The sequence below is a fragment of the Herpailurus yagouaroundi genome, unplaced genomic scaffold (assembly GCF_014898765.1).
Source record: "Herpailurus yagouaroundi ecotype Mexico unplaced genomic scaffold, PumYag 182, whole genome shotgun sequence".
Classification (NCBI taxonomy): domain Eukaryota; kingdom Metazoa; phylum Chordata; class Mammalia; order Carnivora; family Felidae; genus Herpailurus; species Herpailurus yagouaroundi.
Window position 1 is genome coordinate 25,826,669 of NW_024412413.1, and position 21,296 is coordinate 25,847,964.

A 21,296-nucleotide genomic window follows, 5' to 3' on the forward strand; every position below is an offset into this window, starting at 1 on the left:
TGAGATCATGACCTGAATCAAGATCAAGAGTCAGACACTCAACTGAGTGACCCAGGAGCCCCAAAAGTGCTCTTTAACAAGATTTTCAAAAATACTTTTAGAAGTGTTTTAAATGTGTGTGTTTTTAACGTTTATTTTTGAGACAGAGAGAGAGACAGAGCATGAATGGGGGAGGGTCAGAGAGAGAGGGAGACACAGAATCTGAAGCAGGCTCCAGGCTCTGAGCTGCCAGCACAGAGCCTGACGCTGGGCTCGAACTTACAGACCGTGAGGTCATGACCTGAGCCGAAGTCAGATGCCTAACCGACTGAGCCACCCAGGCGCCCCTAGAAGTGTTTTAATGTGGGATCTTTATTTTCTACAGTTGGCGTGCATTTAAAATAACTACCTGAGGGGCACCTGGGTGGCTCAGTTGGTTAAGCATCTGACTTTGGCTCAGGTCATGCACTATCAGTGCAGGGCCTGCGTGGGATTCTCTCTCTCCCTCTTCTCTGTGCCCCTCCCCTGCTCATGCACTCTCACTCGCTCTCTTTCTCTCTCTCATAAATAAATAAACTTTAAAAAATAAAATAAAATCACTACCTGAGGTCAGCAGTACAAACTGACTATATTATAGCCACAGACACATTTTGTTTTACCTGTAGTTATTAAGTGGGGAGATTTCACACAGAACCTGCTCTTTGAAAAATAGAGCAGGCAGTCTTTAGCCCAAACTGACATATGTTTTCAGTGTATGGAATTCGAGTCACAGCTTGCCCTTTATCTGGGAGTAGGCACTGCCCAGATGGCACCAGCAGGCCCAGTTCACTTATTATTCTCCTGATTGTGTAAGATTTAAATTTGTTTTTCCCCACAGCCTGAATGAAAGGAATATTTAACATACAAGATTGCTCATTCAACTGAATTTGTGGTATATCATTATTAATAAAGGAAGAGAAAAAAAAAAAAACACACATTGTTAGACCAAGACAGAAAGTAACTTTTAAAAACGCAACCAGAAGGGCGCCTGGGTGGCTTAGTCAGTTAAGCGTCCGACTTCTGCTCAGGTCATGATCTTGCGGTTCATGAGTTCGAGCTCCACGTCAAGATGTCAGGCTCTGTGCTGATAGCTCAGAGCCTGAAGCCTGCTTGGGATTCTGTGTCTCCCTCTCTCTGCCCCTCCCCTGCTCACACTCTGTCCCTCTCTCTCAAAAATAAACATTAAAAAAAATTTTTTTAATAAAAACACAACCGGAGAATATCACGATTGATATTAAGTAGGATTCTGCTTGTCTAAATATTGCTTTGTTAGCAGCTATGATCTACTCATTCTAAATCCTGTTTTTAGCTGTAAAATTCAGTGACTTGGATTATTTCAAGATTTGCCTTTGGTGACTATATCAAACTTATGTGATATGTTTATATTTTTCAAAGAAATTATAATTTAGAACTGTCGTAAGATCATTTACCTCAGTCCCTGTTCACGCTAGCTCACCATGCCTTCTCCTATGCCTGAGTACCTGAATGTGCACTACATTGGGGAGTCTGCTTCCAGACTGCTGTTCTTATCAATGCATTGGGCACTTTCGATTCCTTCCTTCCAGGCTCTAGGGTAAGTGTTTTAAAGTCCTTGAGTATAAATGTGGTTTTATAGCACAAATATACACTAAGCAAGAACTTTTTTATTGGATGGATTTGCATTAAAGGAAGAAAATGGTATAACATTATAACTTAAAGTTTTGTTATTTATATGACAAATTATGGCAATTAGTATTATATTATTTTTTATGTAGGAACGGTATCCATGTTTCATAATTTGAGTTAATAATTCAAATGAAATGTGTGCAGTGGAGCTGATAAATCATGGCCAGCATTTGAAATAGGCCATCTTTGACCTGAAGATTGGGAGGCTGTAGGTATGTCTTGGGCTGTTGTTCTCCTCCCACCCCCTGTTTAGTGTTCATCTCAGGCATGTTAATAAGGAGCTGAAACTTGCACACAGTGTATATGTTTAAAAGTAGAAAAAGTTGTTTTTCAGCTGTGGTTACAAAAAGTGGGGAAGGGGAAGAAAATGTAAACCCCATAGTACCACTCTGATAATTTAGAAGTACCTACCACTGAGGAACATACCAATAATCTGTATTCCATCAATATTACCTAAAATTTGCCAGGCTTATTTAGATTGCTTTAAAGTAACTAGTATGAGGAGACAAAGAGACCATGGAAAAATAGGCTCATAGTTAAAAAAGTGTTTTTCTAGTCACAGGACCTTACTCACCAATATGATTTCGTAAACAATACACTTTCATATCCTATACATCTGTTCTCCCATTTGCCAAATAGGAGCAATGACTTCCCATCCTTTATTCTTAAAGAATATTTTTTAATATAACTAAGAAGCATATCTCAGTCATGACTTTAAAAAACATACATAGAGGGGCACCTGGGTGGCTCAGTCGTTTGGGCGTTCAACTTCAGCTCAGGTCATGATCTCACATCTCATGAGTTTGAGCCCCGCGTCGGGCTCTGTGCTGACAGCTTGGAGCCTGGAGCCTGCTTCCAATTCTGTGTCTCCCTCTCTCTCTCTGCTCCTCCCCTGCTCACAAGCTCTCTCTCAAAAATAAATAAAGATTTAAAAAAAAAAAAGCATACATAGAAACCCCACCATAATTTGGTTTATAATTTAGTGTTGGATATACCATAAGTTAAATCACAGTACTTAACTAATACAATTACATAGATTGAAAGCCGGATTTAAATGCTTAACCTTTAAAACTATTGTTAGCCCTTTCTCTCAAAATAACAGAGTTTTCAGAATTACTTCAGTCTTTTTTAACAAAAAATTAAAATATATAAATTTACACATAACACCATTGATCTTATAACACTGTTGATCTTAAGTACTTCTGTTAAATTAAGTTTGATTATCCTATGGAAACATTCTCCAAATGTTAAAGAAACCAAAAATAAAGCCTGAGATTTCCAATCATAATACAATTTTATATTGGCAGCCACATTTCCCTGTGACCTGTACTGAAAATTGGTTTCAATGTAACAGCCACAGGATTCCTTGCAATTAGAATTAACCATTGGTATAGTATTTGAGGCCATTAATTGCTACAGAAACTCTTAACTATACGCATCTAGATAATTTGTAATTTGATTTAATCAGATGGAAGAAGGCTAGGTACTAATTGTGGAAAATCCTGTTGTGTGGTAATAAACGCTACTCTGAATCTCCTAGAAACTGACATTCGTTGCATTTTTATTTATAGACACAAAATTTGGAAACAAAGCCCTAATTATACAGACAGAAACAGATAAGCAACATTAATCATTTTCTAAAAGTTGAGTTTGTGTTGATAACTTACTTGAATGGAAGGGAACAGTAGTTTCAAGAATCTTAAACAGTAGGTGGTTAATACTGTTTGTATTTTATAGTACTTTATGCTTTACAAGGATATTACTTTTCTGTTACAAGATTTGAAGTCTCAGTACTTACAGGAATTCAGTTGTTTTTCACTTCTGTCTGCATAATTTAGATGACTACACAGTAATAGGTTCAGTTATGGGCACTTGGCAAGATTTGTCAGCAGTCCCGTCTACCTACATTCTTGTCATATAACCAAAAGTTCTAAACCATCACTATTTGCTATAGGAGATTTTATTTGCTGAATAACTCAAGAAACCTTCCATTAAATGCTGAGCCTTAAAGTTGAATCTTTTTAAATCCCACTGAAACAAAGTAATGTTTACTATGGCTGGGGGTTTAAAACCAGCTCTATTGCCCTATCACTGACTACTTTTCTCTAAGGACCATGCCTTCCTTTCAAACAAATGCTGCTAGGTAAAGTACAATGCCTTGGGTTTATTTGTGAAGAAGACAAATGGTTATGTTAGCCCCGGGCATAAGGGACTTCCAAAGTCCTGTTACTTTATCAAAATAAATAGTGTAAACGATGATCTGATCTCTAATTATGAGTACTATGTACATATTTTAATGAACTTAACAGTATAGTACAATAGTTAGAGACAAGTACCTCTACCTATTTGTAAAAGAAGTTGACCCACTTACTGTTATGCAACCTAGTGTTTTTATTTATCAACACGGGCATTGCTTTCGGTGTACCTGATACATTAATTCTGTCCAGCTCCTTTTGCTTTTCAAAAGAAAGATGTTTTGAAAATAGGTACTATTATATGATTATAATAATCATTTGTTTTTAACTGAAGAAAGTTGACAGCAAACATGCCCTTACCATCACAAAATATTAGCTATAAATGGGGAGTCTACTGTGAAATTGCACTTTAGCATCTTACTTGCTAAAATTTGTTGTGAATTACACAAAAACATAGACTTTGAACACCTGAACACCTGGGTTCAAATGCTGGATTTATTTATCTGCTCGCTTTGCTACTTAATTAACAGCTCCATTTCTACATCTGTAAATCAGAAGCAGAAATGCTTTCTTGCTGGATAGGCTACTTAGCTGAGAATGATGAATGTAAATTACCTGACCCAGTACTTTGCAGTACTGCTGCAAAGTAGATTATCAGTGCTCATTTTCCATCGTTCTTTCAGGAACCTTCCTTTTAAAGAGGACTTGCTGTTTTCCTTTCCTAATGAACTTTCTGAAAACGTATTTGAAAAGCATGGCTAACTATAATACAAGGATATTTTGGGTTTTGTTTTGGATGAAGATGTAAATATAGATATCTTTGCAGAATTAATCTCCATATTTAGCTCTTTTACTTTTCCTTTGGAAACAAAATAATGTGGCTTATTTCTCAATTGCCACTTTTCATCATTTTTCCCTTAAGGTATTCAAAACAATTTTGTTATTCCTCACCCTCTACAAAGTTACTCCTTAACCTTTTCTCTGAATCTCCTACGACAATGTCAAAGTACTTTCTTAGTACTAGGTGTAGCACAGGCCAGTAAGAGCTTTGATTTTTTTTTTTTTTTTTTTTTTGGTCTGTTGGCTGTATTCATTTTCCTTTCTTGTGTCCACTAATTACTTTCGTTAACTGTTCCTCTTGGAAACTTCAGAGTCAGGCGCACTTGGTGACTCAGTCAGTTAAGCATCCAACTCCACATGGCATGTGGGATCAACCCCCCTATTGGGCTCTGCTGAGAGCACAGAGCCTGCTTGGGATTCTCTCCCTGTCTTTCTGCCCCTCCCCCACATGCACTCTCTCACAAAATAAATATTTAAAAAATAAATAAAGATAAAACTTGAGGGGGTGCCTGGGTAGCTCTGTTGGTTAAGCATCAGACTCTTGATTTCAGCTCAGGTCATAATGTCATAGTTCGTGGGATCAAGATCAAGCCTCATGTCAGGTTGGGATTCTCTCCCTCTCTCAAAATCAATAAATGAACAAAAAAATAAATACTGGAGTATAGAAACATAAAGTAAAATTTCATTCTCCAGAGATAACTAACCCCAATATTAACAGTTTGGCATCCTACCGCATCTTTTCCGTGCGGAAATAATAATCATATACGTACTTACATATCATATTCTTTGCCTTTCTTTTTACACTTAGATGATGGATTTCTTCCTATGTCAACACATGTACATTTATTCTTAGTGGTTGCCTAGTATTCCCTTTTACAGGATTTATTATTTACGTACTTATTCCTTATTAGTAGACATTTAGGTTCTTGCTAGTTTTCTTTGTTATTCTATCCACTGCTACAATAAGCATTGTTGCATTGTATGTATACTTTTGCCTACTTCGAGTAGTTCTGTAAAATATGTTCTTACAAAAGGAGTTGCTGAGTCGAAGAGGTTGCTGAACCTATAGAAGAATAGGTTCTATTTTTTTGAAAGATAGGTACTATTAAATTGTCCCCCGAAAAGATGTTGAGCCAGTTAATACATCAGCAGTGCTTGTGTGAGAATGAATTCTTATTTTCTCACACCCTCCTCAATTCTGGATTTTTATCCTTGTTTTCTGATACATGAAAATAGTATTTTGTTCTCTTTTATTTTGTTCGATTTTAAGATTGAAATTTTATATCATTTTTTATATGGACATTTGAAAATACTGATTTTCTTTTTATTTAAACTTCACTTTCAAATAAATTTTGATTTGCAAAACAAATTGGCACTGCCCTACATGTTTTTGTTTTTTAAGTTCTTTCCCAGCTTTCTCTACTCACATGTCAGCCCTTCAGACAGACCTTCTCTAGCCACCTTATCTGAACACTCCCCATTTTTTGATGCATCATCCTATTATAGTAATGGAGAATTTTTATTACCTGAAACTAACTTAATGTGTGTATAACTGTATGCATGTGTGTATAACATTTATATAAAATATGTGAAATAATATTTCTTTACTATGTTTATCTTTTTCGTGGAGGCAGACTTAATCCATCCTATGTATTGCTATTTTTCCAGTGCCTTGAATACTACCTGGCATATACTTTATTTTATGCCCTACTCACCTAACTCTTAAGTTTGCATCTTGTAGTAACTGAGCAGGGTATATAGGACATACAGTGTCTCTTCATTTTATATAATTAAGCAGCTGAGACCTGAGAATCTTATTAGCCAGATTTCAAATGGATAATCAGTGGATGATGTAGGTTTAAAAACCTTGGTTGACTTCTATTCCAATATTTTTTTCTACTCCCTCATGCTCTTGAAATTTCTTATTCAGAAGTTCAGGAAAGGACCTTATTTTCATTATTCCTAGTAAAATCCTCGTTATCTCATTTAAAAAAAAAAGTTGCAGTTGGGGGGCACCTGGGTGGCTCAGTCAGTAAGCGTCCAACTTTGGCTCAGGTTATGATCTTGTGGTTTGTGAGTTTGAGCCCCACGTCAGGCTCTGTGCTGACAGTTCAGAGCCTGGAGCCTGCTTTCGGATTCTTTGTCTCCCTCTCTCTCTCTGCTCCTCCCCCGCTCACACTCTGTCTCTCTCTCACAAATAAATAAATACTAAAAAAATTTTGTTTTTAAGTAAATAAAACTAAATTAAAAATAAAAAATTTTTTAACATTTATTTATTTTTGAGAGACAGAGAGACAGAGCATGAGCAGGCACCCCTAGGTATCTCATTTATAGGGATACTAATATCCTATCTGAAACATACAGAACAAACCATTTCTCCCAGGAAGTTGGTTGCTTACCTATCATCAAATCATTTTAGTTACCCTTACATAAAAAAAGCACTTACCTGAATTTAAACCGAAAGAAAACTTGGGAGAGTTTTTAAATGTATGCTTTTGCTTTTAGTATTTTTTAAAATAATCTATATTCCATCTGTTTCCATGAAATGTGGGATTAAAGCCCTAACTTTTAGTTTGCAATACTACCTACAACTGTTCTTATAAACTGGCTGATTAATTAGTAAGCTAGCTAATATTTAAATTTATAAGCCTTCCTCATCAGTTGCTATTCATTATATAAGACAGAATTGACCAGGTCCATGCCCAGTTGGTCCTTCTAGAATAATTTTAGTTAAGTAATATTTTATTTTTAAATAGATGAATCAGTTGTAAAGTTTATAAAATACATATTAATATCTGATATGTGTTGTGTTTGTTTTAATAGGCAAGAAAATAGCATATCTTTGGTGAAAGCGTATTGGAATGAACTTTTTACTCTTGGTCTTGCCCAGTGCTGGCAAGTGATGAACGTGGCAACTATATTAGCAACGTTTGTCAATTGTCTTCACGGTAGCCTTCAGCAAGGTAAGGAGCATTTTATTTATTTCCTTTTCTAGGAGATAAGAGGAGGGGAGAGCATCAGTTTTATAAAGTAGAAGTTAAATATCTGATTAATGTTTTAGGTACCAGCACCCTTTTTGCTTGAGATAATTTCTACATTTTGATAAATTCATCCATTAATCACCCAAAAATATTTTCAAATCAGCACAACAAAATTATTCATTGGGATATATTCTCTCACTTAAACAGTCCCAGAACAATCTTGACTCTCTTTCCTTTTCTTGATGCCAAGATGATTACAGCTTTCATTTATTTGAGGAGATAGGCAGTCATTGATTTACAAATGTTTAACTTCAGGTTGGCTTGTGACTAACCACAAGCGTGCCCCATCCTCAAATGGGAAGAACTGCTTTTCGAATTCAGGAATAATTTACAAATTGGGAGTCATGTGATATTTCCTTAGCATGTTTTACATTATTTATATTTAGTTATTTTTTTTGAGTGCCAACTCTTGTGTGTGTGTGTACTTTTTGTTTTTTAATTTTTATTTTTTAGTTTTTAAAATTTACATCCAAATTAGCATATAGTGCAACAATGATTTCAGGAGTAGATTCCTTAGTGCCCCTTACCTATTTAGCCCATCCCCCCTCCCACAATCCCTCCAGTAACCCTCAGTTTGTTCTCCATATTTATGAGTCTCTTCTGTTTTGTCCCCCTCCCTGTTTTTATATTATTTTTGTTTCCCCTCCCTTATGTTCATCTGTTTTGTCTCTTAAAGTCCTCATATGAGTGAAGTCATATGGTTTTTGTCTTTCCCTGACTAATTTCACTTAGCATAATACCCTCCAGTTCCATCCACATAGTTGCAAATGGCAAGATTTCATTCTTTTTGATTGCAGAGTAATACTCCATTGTGTGTGTGTGTGTGTGTGTGTGTGTGTGTGTGTATATATATATATATATGCATGCCACATTTTCTTTATCCATTCATCCATCGATGGACATTTGGGCTCTTTCCCTACTTTGGCTGTTGTTGATAGTTCTGCTATAAACATGGGGGTGCATGTGTCCCTTCAAAACAGCACACCTGTATCCCATGGATAAATGCCTAGTAGTGCAATTGCTGGGTCGTAGGGTAGTTCTATTTTTAGTTTTTTGAGGAACCTCCATACTCTTTTCCAGAGTGGCTGCAGCAGCTTGCATTCCCATACATTATTTTTAAGTCATCTTCCATTTCCTGTTTGAGGGCAGAAAAATCACCTTAATGTCATCAACAGTAGATCCTGCTAGAAGGTAGCACTACATTCGTATCTTACTTATGGACTCCTGGTCTTGATTCATTTCTCATGAATTTGTAATGAGTTATACACAGCCTACTTTCACTAAAGCTATGGTTGACTAATCAGATGTGTTTTAAACACTATCAATTTTAAAAGTTCTTATAAAACTATTCAACTTTTCTTTTGGTCTTGGTAGTGTTTTTTGCTAAGTATTTGTTTCTACTTTAGTAGTGTTGGTAACTTTTAAAAACTCTAAGCTTAAATTAAATCTTGTTATCAAGATCTGAGTCTTGTAGGCCAGTTTTTCAGGAGGTTATCTTTACAGCTTATCTTCTCAAAGATGTATCTTGAAAGGAAACACTAAATTTGTTGAGGTTTTTGTTTTGTTTACTAGCAGCTTGTTTTTTTCTTGAATGAGCACTATCTGAAGATCATTAATTAGTTTCATCTTTGCAGTGATACAGAATTTTAAACATTTATAGATTGGCTGTATTCAAAACTGGAAATTATTGAGAAGGAAATGTCTTGGGTAAAAATAGATATACATTTTAGCCAAAAACGAGAAGCTTTTGTCTGTTTGTTTTTAATTAAAGATAAAATGTCAACAGAAAGAAGAAAATTATTGATGGAGCACATCTTTAAACTACAGGAGTTCTGCAACAGCATGGTTAAACTCTGCATTGATGGATATGAATATGCCTACCTGAAGGCAATAGTACTCTTCAGTCCAGGTACTACATAAACATTTACTTCTTATTTACCATACAGTGGCTGGGGGTATGGGGAAATGGGAACCCTCATACATTGCTGATGGGAATGTAAAATGATGCAGTTAAAGTGGAAACAGCCCAAGTGTCCATCAACAAATGAATAAACAAAATGTAACATCTACATATCCACATACAGCAGAATATCATTGCACCATTAAAAGGAATGAAATTCTGATACACGCTACACCATGGTTGAAAACAGTATCCTAAGTGAAAGAGGCCAGTTACAAAAGATCACATTTTATATGATTCCATTTCTATGAAATGTCTAGAATAAGCAAGTCTGTAGAGACATAAAATAGATTGGTGGTTACCAGGGACTAAGGAGCGAGGAGCATGGAAAGTGACTACTAACAGGCACAGAGTTTCTTTTGGGGTAACAAAAATCTAAAGTGTTCTAAATGTTTTGGGATGATGGTTGCATAACTGTGAATATACTAAAAACTATTGAATTATACACTTTAAATCAGTGAATTTTATGGATGTTAGACATTTATCTAAGTATGAGAAAGAAAGTTGAAGAAATCATCGAAATGACATAGTTATGGTCACATCAGCATTTGAATTCTTTGGCATATTTTGCTAGGCATCGCTAATAGGCAAATGAAAGATGAGTATTGTTTTGTTAATGGGTTAAACTTCTAAACATCTGATTAGAGTTACCAACAGGTAGAAAAATGTCTCCTGTTTTCCTGACAGTTTGTAGCTTTCACATATGGTAAAATGACAGTAAGTTCAATGATCAATTTCTGAATAAGGAAAACTGTTCTTTTAGACTCTGTTTTTTATTTTGGTATGTATTTCTGTTCCTGTGCATCATAATAAAATTATCTGAGAAAACCTGCTTTTTACACTCAGTGATTCCAATAAGATGATTAAAGCTTTTTTTTTTTTAACCGTTTCTTATAATGTTTCACTTAAGTTAATAATATATATCTACATTTTAATCACAACCAATTTGCCACCTTCATTTTCCTTAAGTTTGAGAGAACACAGATTTGATACAATGTAATTTTATTTTATTAAATATTCTCAATATTTTTTTTTTAATTTATTTTGAGAGAGAGAGCACATGCGGGAGGGGCAGAGAGAGAATCCTAAGCAGGTTCTACACACTGTCAGCACAGAGCCTGATGTAGGGCTCACACTCACAAACCTTGAGAACATGACCTGAGCCAAAACCAGGAGTCAGACACTTAACTGACTGAGCCACCCAGGTGCCCCGCTCTGTACCTTACTAAATGAGCATTTAGAAGTAGGGTAACAATATATTCTTCGATGTTTCAGATCATCCAGGCCTAGAAAACATGGAACAAATTGAGAAATTTCAGGAAAAGGCATATGTGGAATTCCAAGATTATATAACCAAAACATACCCAGATGACACCTACAGGTATCTACAAGTTAAATTAGTTAATTAAATACATCCTAAAATTTTTTGTGAATCTGTTATTTTTTTTTTCCATCCCAAGAGTAATTCAGTGTTTTGGTCACCATGGACCTTTGAAATAGCTAATGCTTTTAAAAGCAATAGTGCATTGTTGTGAGTGATTAACAGGTAGTATTTCACACAATTCTTACAATGCTATAAGGAAACTGAAGAGAGAGGTTAAATAACTTACTCAAGGTTACACATAAATGGCAGGGCCTGCCTGTGAACCCAGGTTGTATAACTCTAGTGCCCAAACTCTGTTTTCTTCAACTGAAATAAGGGATTTTATTAGTAAAAGGGAAAAAATAGGAATGAATGAATGAATAAAAACACCATTCGACTATTTTATAGGTAATTTAGAAATTTGGTTTATGATATTTCTACCAAGGTATTTCTTGATAACGTCCTTTGAAAAAAATTTTTGGAAGATCCAACTCCGTTTTTGAAGAGGAAACAATCTTGGAGAGTAGTAGTGAAGCACATGGCTTTCAGAGCCAGAATACCAGGCAGGGTTTGACTCTTGACCCTAGCTGTGTGACCTTGGGCAAGTTATTCAACTTGTGTTTCAGTTTCTCTATTAAATGTAGACAGTACCCACATTTTACAATTGGTATAGTGGTTGAATCAGTTCATATATGTAAATAGCCTAGGACAGTGCCTACTACATAGTATGTTACATATATAGTATACATCTATGTAATATAATATATAGTATATATATTTATAGTAAGGGCTATATAAATGTGTTTACTAATATTATTCTTAATTTTACATGCTTCAAACTAATAAAAGAATGTTTTGCATAAAATAATTTTTTACAGGGGTGCCTGGGTGGCTTAGTTGGTTAAGTGTCCAACTTCAGCTCGGGTCATGATCTTGCGGTCCAGGGTTCAAGCCCCACATCAGACTCTGCTGACAGCTCAGAGCCTGGAGCTTGCTTCGGAGTCTGTGTCTCCCTCTCTCTCTGCCCCTCTTCCACTTGTGCTCTGTCTCTCAAAAATAGACATTTTTAAAAAATAAAATAACATTTTATAGATAGTATGTAATGGATTTATAAGCCAGTTCCACCTTGAAAATCAGCCTTAGTTTATCTAACCGGTTTTCCTACCCTGCTTCCTACCAGCTTTATTGCTGCAGCTCAGCTGTTGGGAATAAACAGGAACTGAGTAATTTGAGGAGGAGAGTATTGGCTACAGGAAGGTGACTTAATCCTGGTTTCAGTTGGTCTCAAATGTTTGGGTACAAGACCTTAGACTATGGGCGGGATAAACATACCCAAGCTTTTTGGAATGGTTTTTATTGTTGTTGTTGGTTTTGTTGTGATTGCTTTCAGTTTTTTAATGTTTCAAAACTTGTTTTATACCTCATTATACAAATTAAATTGTATAGTTTAGCAAAAACATACAGTTTTTGCTGACCTCCCTTCCATTAGGTTCCAGGTGCTTTGACTGATCGCTGGAACTCTTTCTCAGTTTCTTACATTCTGATTTATTTAAAAATAATAAATTATCAGAGCACCTGGGTGGTTTGGTCAGTTAAGTGTCTGACTCTTGATTTCAGTTCAGGTCATGATCTCACAGTCAGGAGATGAAGCCACACATGGGGCTCTGTGCTGACAGCACAGAGCCTGCTTGGGATTCTCTCTGTCTCCCTCTCTCTCTGCCCCTCCCCCACTTACATGCATATGCTCTCTCTCAAAAATAGACTTAAAAATAATAATAAATTAGCAGCAGTTTTCAACTTATAATATGCCTTCATGCAAGGTATGGGCCTGCCTTTAAGATCCTCAATAGCATAGAAACTGGCAGGGATCATTTCATTAATCTTCATCATAACACAGAGAGATGGCTAACACACATTCACAGAGGTAGGGGAGCAGGTGAATTAAGATTTGAACCCAGTGGTCTTGATTCCATATTCTGTGCTCTTCCCAGTAGTAACTGTTGCCTGCTTTACCATTTCCATTTGTCTTTTTGATTACCATTGAGCCCCATGTGTCCTGATAACACAAAATATTGTTGTTCTTATAACCTCAACTGAGTTTCTAAGCCACTTTTTTTTTTAAGTTTATTTATTTATTTTGAGAGAGAGAGAATATGCACATGGAGGAGAGGGGCAGAGAAAGAGGGAGAGACAGAGAGAATACCAAGTAGGCTCTGTACTGTCAGCACAGAGCCCAATGTGGGGCTCAATCCCACGAACTGTGAGATCACGACCTGAGCCGAGATCAAGAGTTGGATGCTTAACCCACCGAGCCACCCAGGTGCCCCAAGTTTCTAAGCCATCCTTAAATGTATAATGTGATCTGTGTTTTAATAACTTAGTTCCATGGTCCATATGACCAAGTGGAGGCAACACAGTGTAGCAGTTAAGAGCAAGGCTTTCCAGTGAAGTCTGTCAGACTGCACTTATAGCCAGATGATTGTCATGTATTCTGAGGCTTGAGAATGCTTAAGTTTTGTTTTGTTTTAATGTTTATTCATTTTTGAGAAAGAGGACAGAGCATGAGTAGGGATGGGGAAGAGAGAGGGAGATACAGAATTCAAAGCAGGCTTCAAGTTGTCAGCACAGAGCCTGACGCGGGGCTCGAACTCACAAACCGTGAGATCATGACTTGAGCTAAAGTCGGACACTTAACCAATTGAGCCACCCAGGCACCCCGAGAATAAGTTTTTATTTTAAGTTTTATTTTAAGTTATTTATTTTGTTTATTTTATTTTAAGTTATTTAAGTTTTTATTTTATTTAAGTTTTGATTTTAACTGGTGAAAATTAGATCTTTATTAAATTAGACTTCAACCAGGTACATGCAGAAATTGCTCCTAGTTTTCTACTAAATCTCTTTTTTATTTACCCCTTGTTTTTTCCTTCCCCTTTATTTTTCAGGTTGTCCAGACTACTACTTAGATTACCAGCTTTGCGATTGATGAATGCTACTATCACTGAAGAATTGTTTTTCAAAGGCCTCATTGGCAATGTACGAATTGACAGTGTCATCCCACATATTTTAAAAATGGAACCTGCAGATTATAACTCACAAATAATTGGTCACAGCATTTGAAATCTGAGATATCAGTGTAAACTTACTGTTCTTTCCTGGAACACAAAATGACACCAAATTAAACTAGTTACTTCCAGGGTATCTGGAAATTTTGACTTTAAAGAGTAACCAAAAACCAAGGTGTTTTTATTTTAACTTCTTAAGAATTTTTGAAGTGACTGGGCAGGTATCAGGAATCAAAATTTCCTTTCCTGCCTTATTTAAGTGAATAAGAAATATTATGAATTTATTCTTGGTTAAGAGGACACCTTAAGCTGTCACTTCTTGGCATCTACACTAAGATCTCTTATTATATTTTATCTTATAAAACAAATAAATTAGTCTTTTTTTTTCCAGAATTGTGTTCTATTCATATTTTTCATTATGAACTAGTACAAACACTTAATTGTCAGAAATACCTAAGGAGGATTTCCTTGCATTTTACTCTTAATATATAATCTGTTTTAATTACCACGTAAAAGAAGATTCTTTTATTCTCAGTGACATAATGGTAACATTAGAACCATAGGAAATAATAACTGAATATATATATTTTTTGTCTTTTGTAAATATTATGGAACCTTTAGCATATACCACTCTCATTGCTGGCAATGAGACATAGGCCATTTATGTCTCAAGACTTTTTTTAGTGTTGTACATTATTAGTTACAAGCACTTTTTATTTATGTATGTAGCAGAAAATTGTTTTTGAGAATGAGGTAGGGTTCATGTTTTAATATTTTTGGTTTACTGCTATGTTTTAAAGTAGTAGAGACTGAGCCCCAAATGTTTCAGTATTTCCAAATGGATATTAAAATTATTGCTTTTCCATTCCACAAATGGCATTTGACTTCTCTCCCTCTTTCCTGACCTGCATTATAACTTCCTGACGCTTCCATGAGTTTTAGCCAGTTTCTTTTAGGGCCTTAGAAATACCCAATTTGTTAAATAATGGATTTCTCATAGCCAATCTGTGTTTTCAAGGTGAGTTAAACAATTATTTTAAAGCAAATTGGTAATTTTCAAAAATTTACGTTTTTTAACATGTAAAGGAATATGCACTGATATTTGATATTTCACCCTAAAGGAGGGAAAGCTATTTTAACAAGAGTATGCACATCAACCTGAAGCCTTGTTGCCACAACAAAACCATTTTAGACTCCCTGGATGCCTTCCACAGTAATGTTTTCCTCAGCAAACCTGAGTAACTGTTAAATCTTTCCTTGCTCTGATTGTCATAATGAATTTTGGTTTATCTATTTGTTGATTTTTTAAAAATATGGAGATTTTATTGCACTCAGAGTACATTTTTATAAAGATTTTTGCAACAGAAGAAAAGCTGAATTTAGGGGAGGATGTGGATTTTACTAATTGTTACTTTATAGTAAATCAGAAGTTTAAAAGTATCAACTTTCAGTCTTTACCAACTTACTAAGGGAAAATTTTTCCCCTATTTTAAATGTAATTTTTATCAACAGTTTTATTTATAATTATCAACTGGGAAAAACTACATTTAGTATAAAATATTCAAATGGAAAAATCAGTAGGTTTATATCTTTATAAACCCATTGAAGTAAGCCAAGGATTCAGGAAAATAATTCTTTAAAATAATATACTAATGGTTAATTAAGATACATTTTTCTTTCAGGTATTTTTCCTGAATAAATTTGTAGTTATATTTGGAAGTATTTTTAAAACTCTATTAAAATGTGACCATTAAAAATGTCGATTTATTTGATTTCAGAGTGTTTGGTCATCCATTTGTTTGTTCTGTTAAGAAATCTCTAACAGAATTTATTAAAGTACTTCTAGGAAGGGAAATGCATGGAAAACATTTCCATACCCAGTATTTTAGGATTATTTACAACTCAGTTTGAAGACTTTCAGCTAAAACTGCAGATTAACTATTAATTTATTTTCTCTCCTGAAGTCTTAGTAAAATAACACAATGTGTAAAGTGTAACCACACAATGAGAAATGAAACAGGAAACAAGAAATCAAAGGAAAGCAAATTCAGTAAATTCTTAGAAAACAAAATGGAGGTAGAGAGAGACCAACTGACTTATTAGCAGAGCCAGAATCAAGGAAGCTCTAATCAGAGTGCCTGCAAAAGGCAGTTCACTGAGAAAGATGCCAGTAGCCAGAAAAGATGCTCGGTATCTGGAAGAACTGGTGTTCATATTCAGAGATGATGCTTGGGACATTTAAAAAAAAAAAAGATTGGTTGCAGGTCTGTGTACAGAATTATTGAATTATCTTATTCTACCCTCAGGTCAAGTGACCACTTTTGTCCTTCCAGCTTTTTGAGCAGGAGGTAGAGGTTAATTCTCTTTAGAAATGAACTGGAAGAGCCGAGGATTTCCAGGGTACTAGGGATAACAGCTTGGATTAGTTATATTAAGGGTTGAAAATACAGATTAAGTGAAAATCTGCATTCTGAATATGGGCTCCCTAATCATGTTCCCACAATGCTGGCCATTGGAATAGGCTTCTCTGCCAGGATTTTTTTTCTTCAGAGAAATTAATTGCCCTTAGAGAAAAGATCTCCAGGTACTCACTTTTGGTTGTACCTTGATGAAAAGCCTCTTTGCTACTTTATCACTCTTCAGTGAAGCCAATAATTTCCAAATTATATATATGTATATATATAAACTTATATACACACACATATATACAGACATACATACATACATATACGTAGGGTTTCTATTCAGGTCTTTAGTGCCTACTATTAAATATGAACTTAGAACCAGGATCACTAGATAATTGAGGAAAATCTCCAGTACCTAAAAGAACAGACATTCTTAGGTCCCAAGGGAGGCAAATATAATCCAGGGATCAGAAAAATATCCACCTCCAGGGGCGCCTGGGTGGCTCAGTTGGTTAATAAGCATCTGACTTCAGCTCAGGTCATGATCTCACTGTGAGTTCTATGCTGACAGCTCAGAGCCTGGAACCTGGTTCAGATTTGTGTCTTCCTCTGTCTCTGCCCCTCCCCTGCTCATGCTCTGTCTCTCTCTCTCTCAAAAATAAACATTAAAAAAAATTTTTTAAAATATCCACCTCCAGAGTTAATATTTTGAAAGATGTTGTATCCATTAAATGAGAACAGGATGCTTTGAAAAGGGAAATTTGGTCTGTGTGTCCTCTCTCTCTCTGCCCCTCCCCCGCTCACACTCTCTCTTTTCTCTCAAATATGAATAAACATTAAAGAAAAGGGAAATTTGGGGCAAGTAACTGTCCCTGGAAATTAAAAATGATAGCCAAAGTGATTCATTAGAAGGGTTGGAAGATAAAGTTTTTGAGAAACTCCCCCTGAAAGTATAACCAAAAGATAAAGTAAGAAAAAATAAGAGAATCAAATCAGGAGGCCTAACATTTTATAATAACAAGAGTTAAAGAAAACAAAGGCTTGAGGTAAGGAAATTATTAGATAATACAAGAAAAGGTCCACGAAGGGATATGTGTGTCTAGGTTGAAAGGATCCACGCTTTAAATGAAAAAGATCCTTACTGTCTTAATATCAGAACAATATAGTCAGAGAAGATACCATATTGCTGCTTCTAGCAATATAGTGGAATCAGTAGGTACCATGAAGGCCTTTGATCTGTTGCTGGGCTCATGAGTCTGACATGAGTTTTCAAAGAAGTCTAAAGTTGGTGCAGGTCCTGAGTTCTGCCCCTCACCCCCTACCCCACTCCCTGTTCTGGCAGAAGCAAATACACATCTTTTCTGGAAAAAGTATCCGTAATTTTTTTTTTAACATTTATTCTTCAGAGTGTGAGTGGGGGAGGGGCAGAGAGAGAGGGAGACAGAATCTGAAGCAGGCTCCAGGCTCTGAGCTTTCAGCACAGAGCCCAACATGGGGGCATGAACTCCCCAACCACGAGATCATGACCTGAGCCAACATTGGACGTTTAACTGAGCCACCCAGGCCCCCCCCCCAAAATATCCATAATTTAGATCAGAAGTTGGCACACTTTTTTGTGAAGGGCCAGGAAGTAAATATTTGTTTTACTTTGTGGGCCATCCTGTGTCTAGCAACTAGTCAACTCTATTGTGCAAAAGCAGCTATAGACAGTCCATAAACGAATGGGCCTGGCTGTAGTGTAGTAGAACACTTAAAAAGCAGGTAATGGACCAAACTTGGCCCTTGGGGCATAGTTTGCTGACCCGTAATTTAGAACCTCACCCCTAATTAGGCTCACCCATATATGAGATGACAAAATTACCAAACACAAGGAAACAGGCCACTTGAACAAGTCAGAGATAAGCAACACACATAGATCCTGAAAGACAGTATGAGATACTAAAATTGTCACATCCAGATTATAATTATGATAGGTTTTAAGGGGAAAAAAAATAGGACCAAAAAGTAATCAAGAAAAGGGAATAGCAAAAAAGACCAAGTAAATTATAAAAGCAAGCCAAAACAATATTTAGAAATGAAAAACAAATTTTAAAAATCCATGGTGGAAGATCATGCCTCCAACACATACATTTAATTCTAACTCCCTTAGACATCATTAAAACAGCCAAGAGTTTGTTCAAGGCATTATCTCATAAAGACAAAAATAATGGGAGAGAAATAAATGAAAGCCACAAAAATTTGAAAGCTGGAAAACACATTAGTGGTGATCATTTTAGCAAACCTGAGAAGGCTGACTTAGCCTACAGTAGTGAAAGCTGAGGAGCAGCCTGATTTGCACCACACACCTCCAGAATGCTCTAGGATTTGCAGCATCTGCTTGGGAAGGGGAAATAAGAGATTAAAAGTCTGTTAAAGAGGCAGAAACACTGGAATGATAGAATTTGAAGTTGAATTACCACGTGCAGAGTATGTGAAGCAACAGGATGTGTGTTGAAGGTGGGAGTGTCTGTTGATAATAACCATCTCCAGAAAGTAAATTTACATTACATTGTAAAGTATGTGCACATATCTGCTTATTTACCCTACAGAAGCTCTTGTACATGTGCCAGGAGGCATACTAAAGTGTTCACTGTAAAAGCAAAAAAAAAAAAAAGAAAAACTGTCCAAATACCCATTGACAGGAGAATGAATAAGTAAATTGCAGTGCAAACACCCAATGGCCTATTATGTAACGCACAAAAAGGAACAAAATACCAGTGTCAATGAATCCCAAAAGTCATGTACAAAAAAGTAAGCCCAAAAGTATGACTTAACCTGTTTATTGAAAACAGGTAAATACAATAACATTGTTGAGAGTTACTGATATATGTAGTGAAATTAAGTTAAAAAACAAAGGAAGGGCACCTGGCTGGCTCAGTTGGAAGAGCGTGTGACTCTTGATCTTAGGGTCCTCAGTTCAAGCTCAATGTTGGGTGTAGAGATTACTTAAATAAAACTTTTTTAAAAATCAAAAAGTGAGGGATTATTAGTACTTAGTTTTTTTAAGCTTATTTATTTTGAGAGTGAGAGAGAACACAAGCACCGGAGGGGCAGATAGAGAGAATCCCAAGCAGGTTTTGGCTGTCAGCCCAGACCCTGCTGCAAGGCTCCAACTCATGGACTGTGAAATCATGACCCGAGTTGAAACCAAGAGCCAGCTGCTTAACCTACTGAGCCACCCAGGCACCCCTATTAGTACTTAATTTAGAATACTAGTTACTTCTAGAGGATTAGGAAGAAGATACAAACGAACATACAAGGGGCTTTCAAAGTATTAATAGTGTTTAATTCTCTTGCTTTGTAACAAACCACTCAAACTTAGTGATTTAAAATACTTGTTATGCTTAGGAATCTACAATGAGGTCAGAGCTTGGCATGGACCACTTTTCTGCTCCATTACAGTCACAGCTGGGTCAGCTCAAAGGGCAGGGGTTGGAATTTTTGGAATCACACACATCTGGAGGTTGATAGTGGCTGTTGTGCAGGAGTGGCAAACATCTGGAAGAGCATGCAGAACCAGAAATGTTGCAGCCATTCTTGAGAAAGGATATAGCTCAGCAGCCTCAGAAGCCCAGTGTAGAGAAGAGCCCATCTTGACAAGATTTCCTGATGGGTCTTTGTCTCATAGAGTTGTTCATAAATTGATACATAAGAAACAATAAGATACCTAGGAATAAACTCCACTAAAGAGGTAAAAGATCTATATTCTGAAAACTATAGAAATTGAAGAGGGCACAAAGAAATGGAAAAGCATTCCATGGTCATGGATTGGAAGAACAAGCATTGTTAAAATGTGTATACTACCCAAAGCAATCTACACAATTAATGCAATCTCTTTCTAAATACCACCAGAGCTAGAACAAACAATCCTAAAATCTGTATGGAACCACAAAAGACCCCAAATAGCCAAAGCAACACTGAAAAAGAAAAAACTAGAGGCATCATGATTTCAGATTTCAAGCTATATCACAAAGCTGTAGTCATCAAGATAGTATGGTACTGGCACAAAAGCAGACACATAGATCAATGGAATGGAATAGAAACCCCAGAAATGGACCCACAACTATATGGTCAACTCATTTTTGACAAAAAGGAAAGAATATCCAATGGAAAAAAGTCTCTTCAACAAAATGGTGTTGGGAAAACTGGACAGCGACATGCAGAAGAATGAAACTGGACCACTTGTGGGGTGCCTGGGTGGCTCAGTCGGTTAAACGGCCGACTTCGGCTCAGGTCATGATCTCACAGTCCGTGAGTTCGAGCCCCGCGTCGGGCTCTGTGCTGACAGCTCAGAGCCTGGAGCCTGTTTCAGATTCTGTGTCTCCCTCTCTCTGATCCTCCCCCATTCATGCTCTGTCTCTCTCTGTCTCAAAAATAAATAAACGAGGGGCGCCTGGGTGGCGCAGTCGGTTGAGCGTCCGACTTCAGCCAGGTCACGATCTCGCGGTCCGTGAGTTCGAGCCCCGCGTCGGGCTCTGGGCTGATGGCTCAGAGCCTGGAGCCTGTTTCCGATTCTGTGTCTCCCTCTCTCTCTGCCCCTCCCCCGTTCATGCTCTGTCTCTCTCTGTCCCAAAAATAAATAAAAAACGTTGAAAAAAATTTAAAAAAAAAATAAAAAATAAAAAAAAATAAATAAACGTTAAAAAAAATTTAAAAAAAAAAACTGGACCACTTGCTAACACCATACACAAAAATAAATTCAAAATGG

The 21,296-nt window shown here is 36.3% G+C and overlaps 1 protein-coding gene across 12 annotated transcripts in view; it reads left to right on the top strand.

The window, feature by feature from the left end:
- NR2C1 (nuclear receptor subfamily 2 group C member 1) overlaps positions 1 to 15,916 on the top strand; it is a 46,921-nt gene extending 31,005 nt beyond the window's left edge. For 10 of the 12 annotated variants that reach the window (XM_040491195.1, XM_040491202.1, XM_040491197.1 and 7 more), the window contains 5 exons: positions 1,470 to 1,591; positions 7,542 to 7,681; positions 9,531 to 9,668; positions 10,995 to 11,100; positions 14,025 to 15,916. In XM_040491195.1, coding sequence (XP_040347129.1) covers positions 1,470 to 1,591; positions 7,542 to 7,681; positions 9,531 to 9,668; positions 10,995 to 11,100; positions 14,025 to 14,199 — 681 coding nt within the window. In that variant the 3' untranslated portion in view covers positions 14,200 to 15,916. The remainder of the gene's footprint in view (positions 1 to 1,469; positions 1,592 to 7,541; positions 7,682 to 9,530; positions 9,669 to 10,994; positions 11,101 to 14,024) is intronic. The other 2 variants (XM_040491201.1, XM_040491206.1) reach the window with 2 other exon arrangements.
- Positions 15,917 to 21,296: the final 5,380 nt, after the last annotated feature.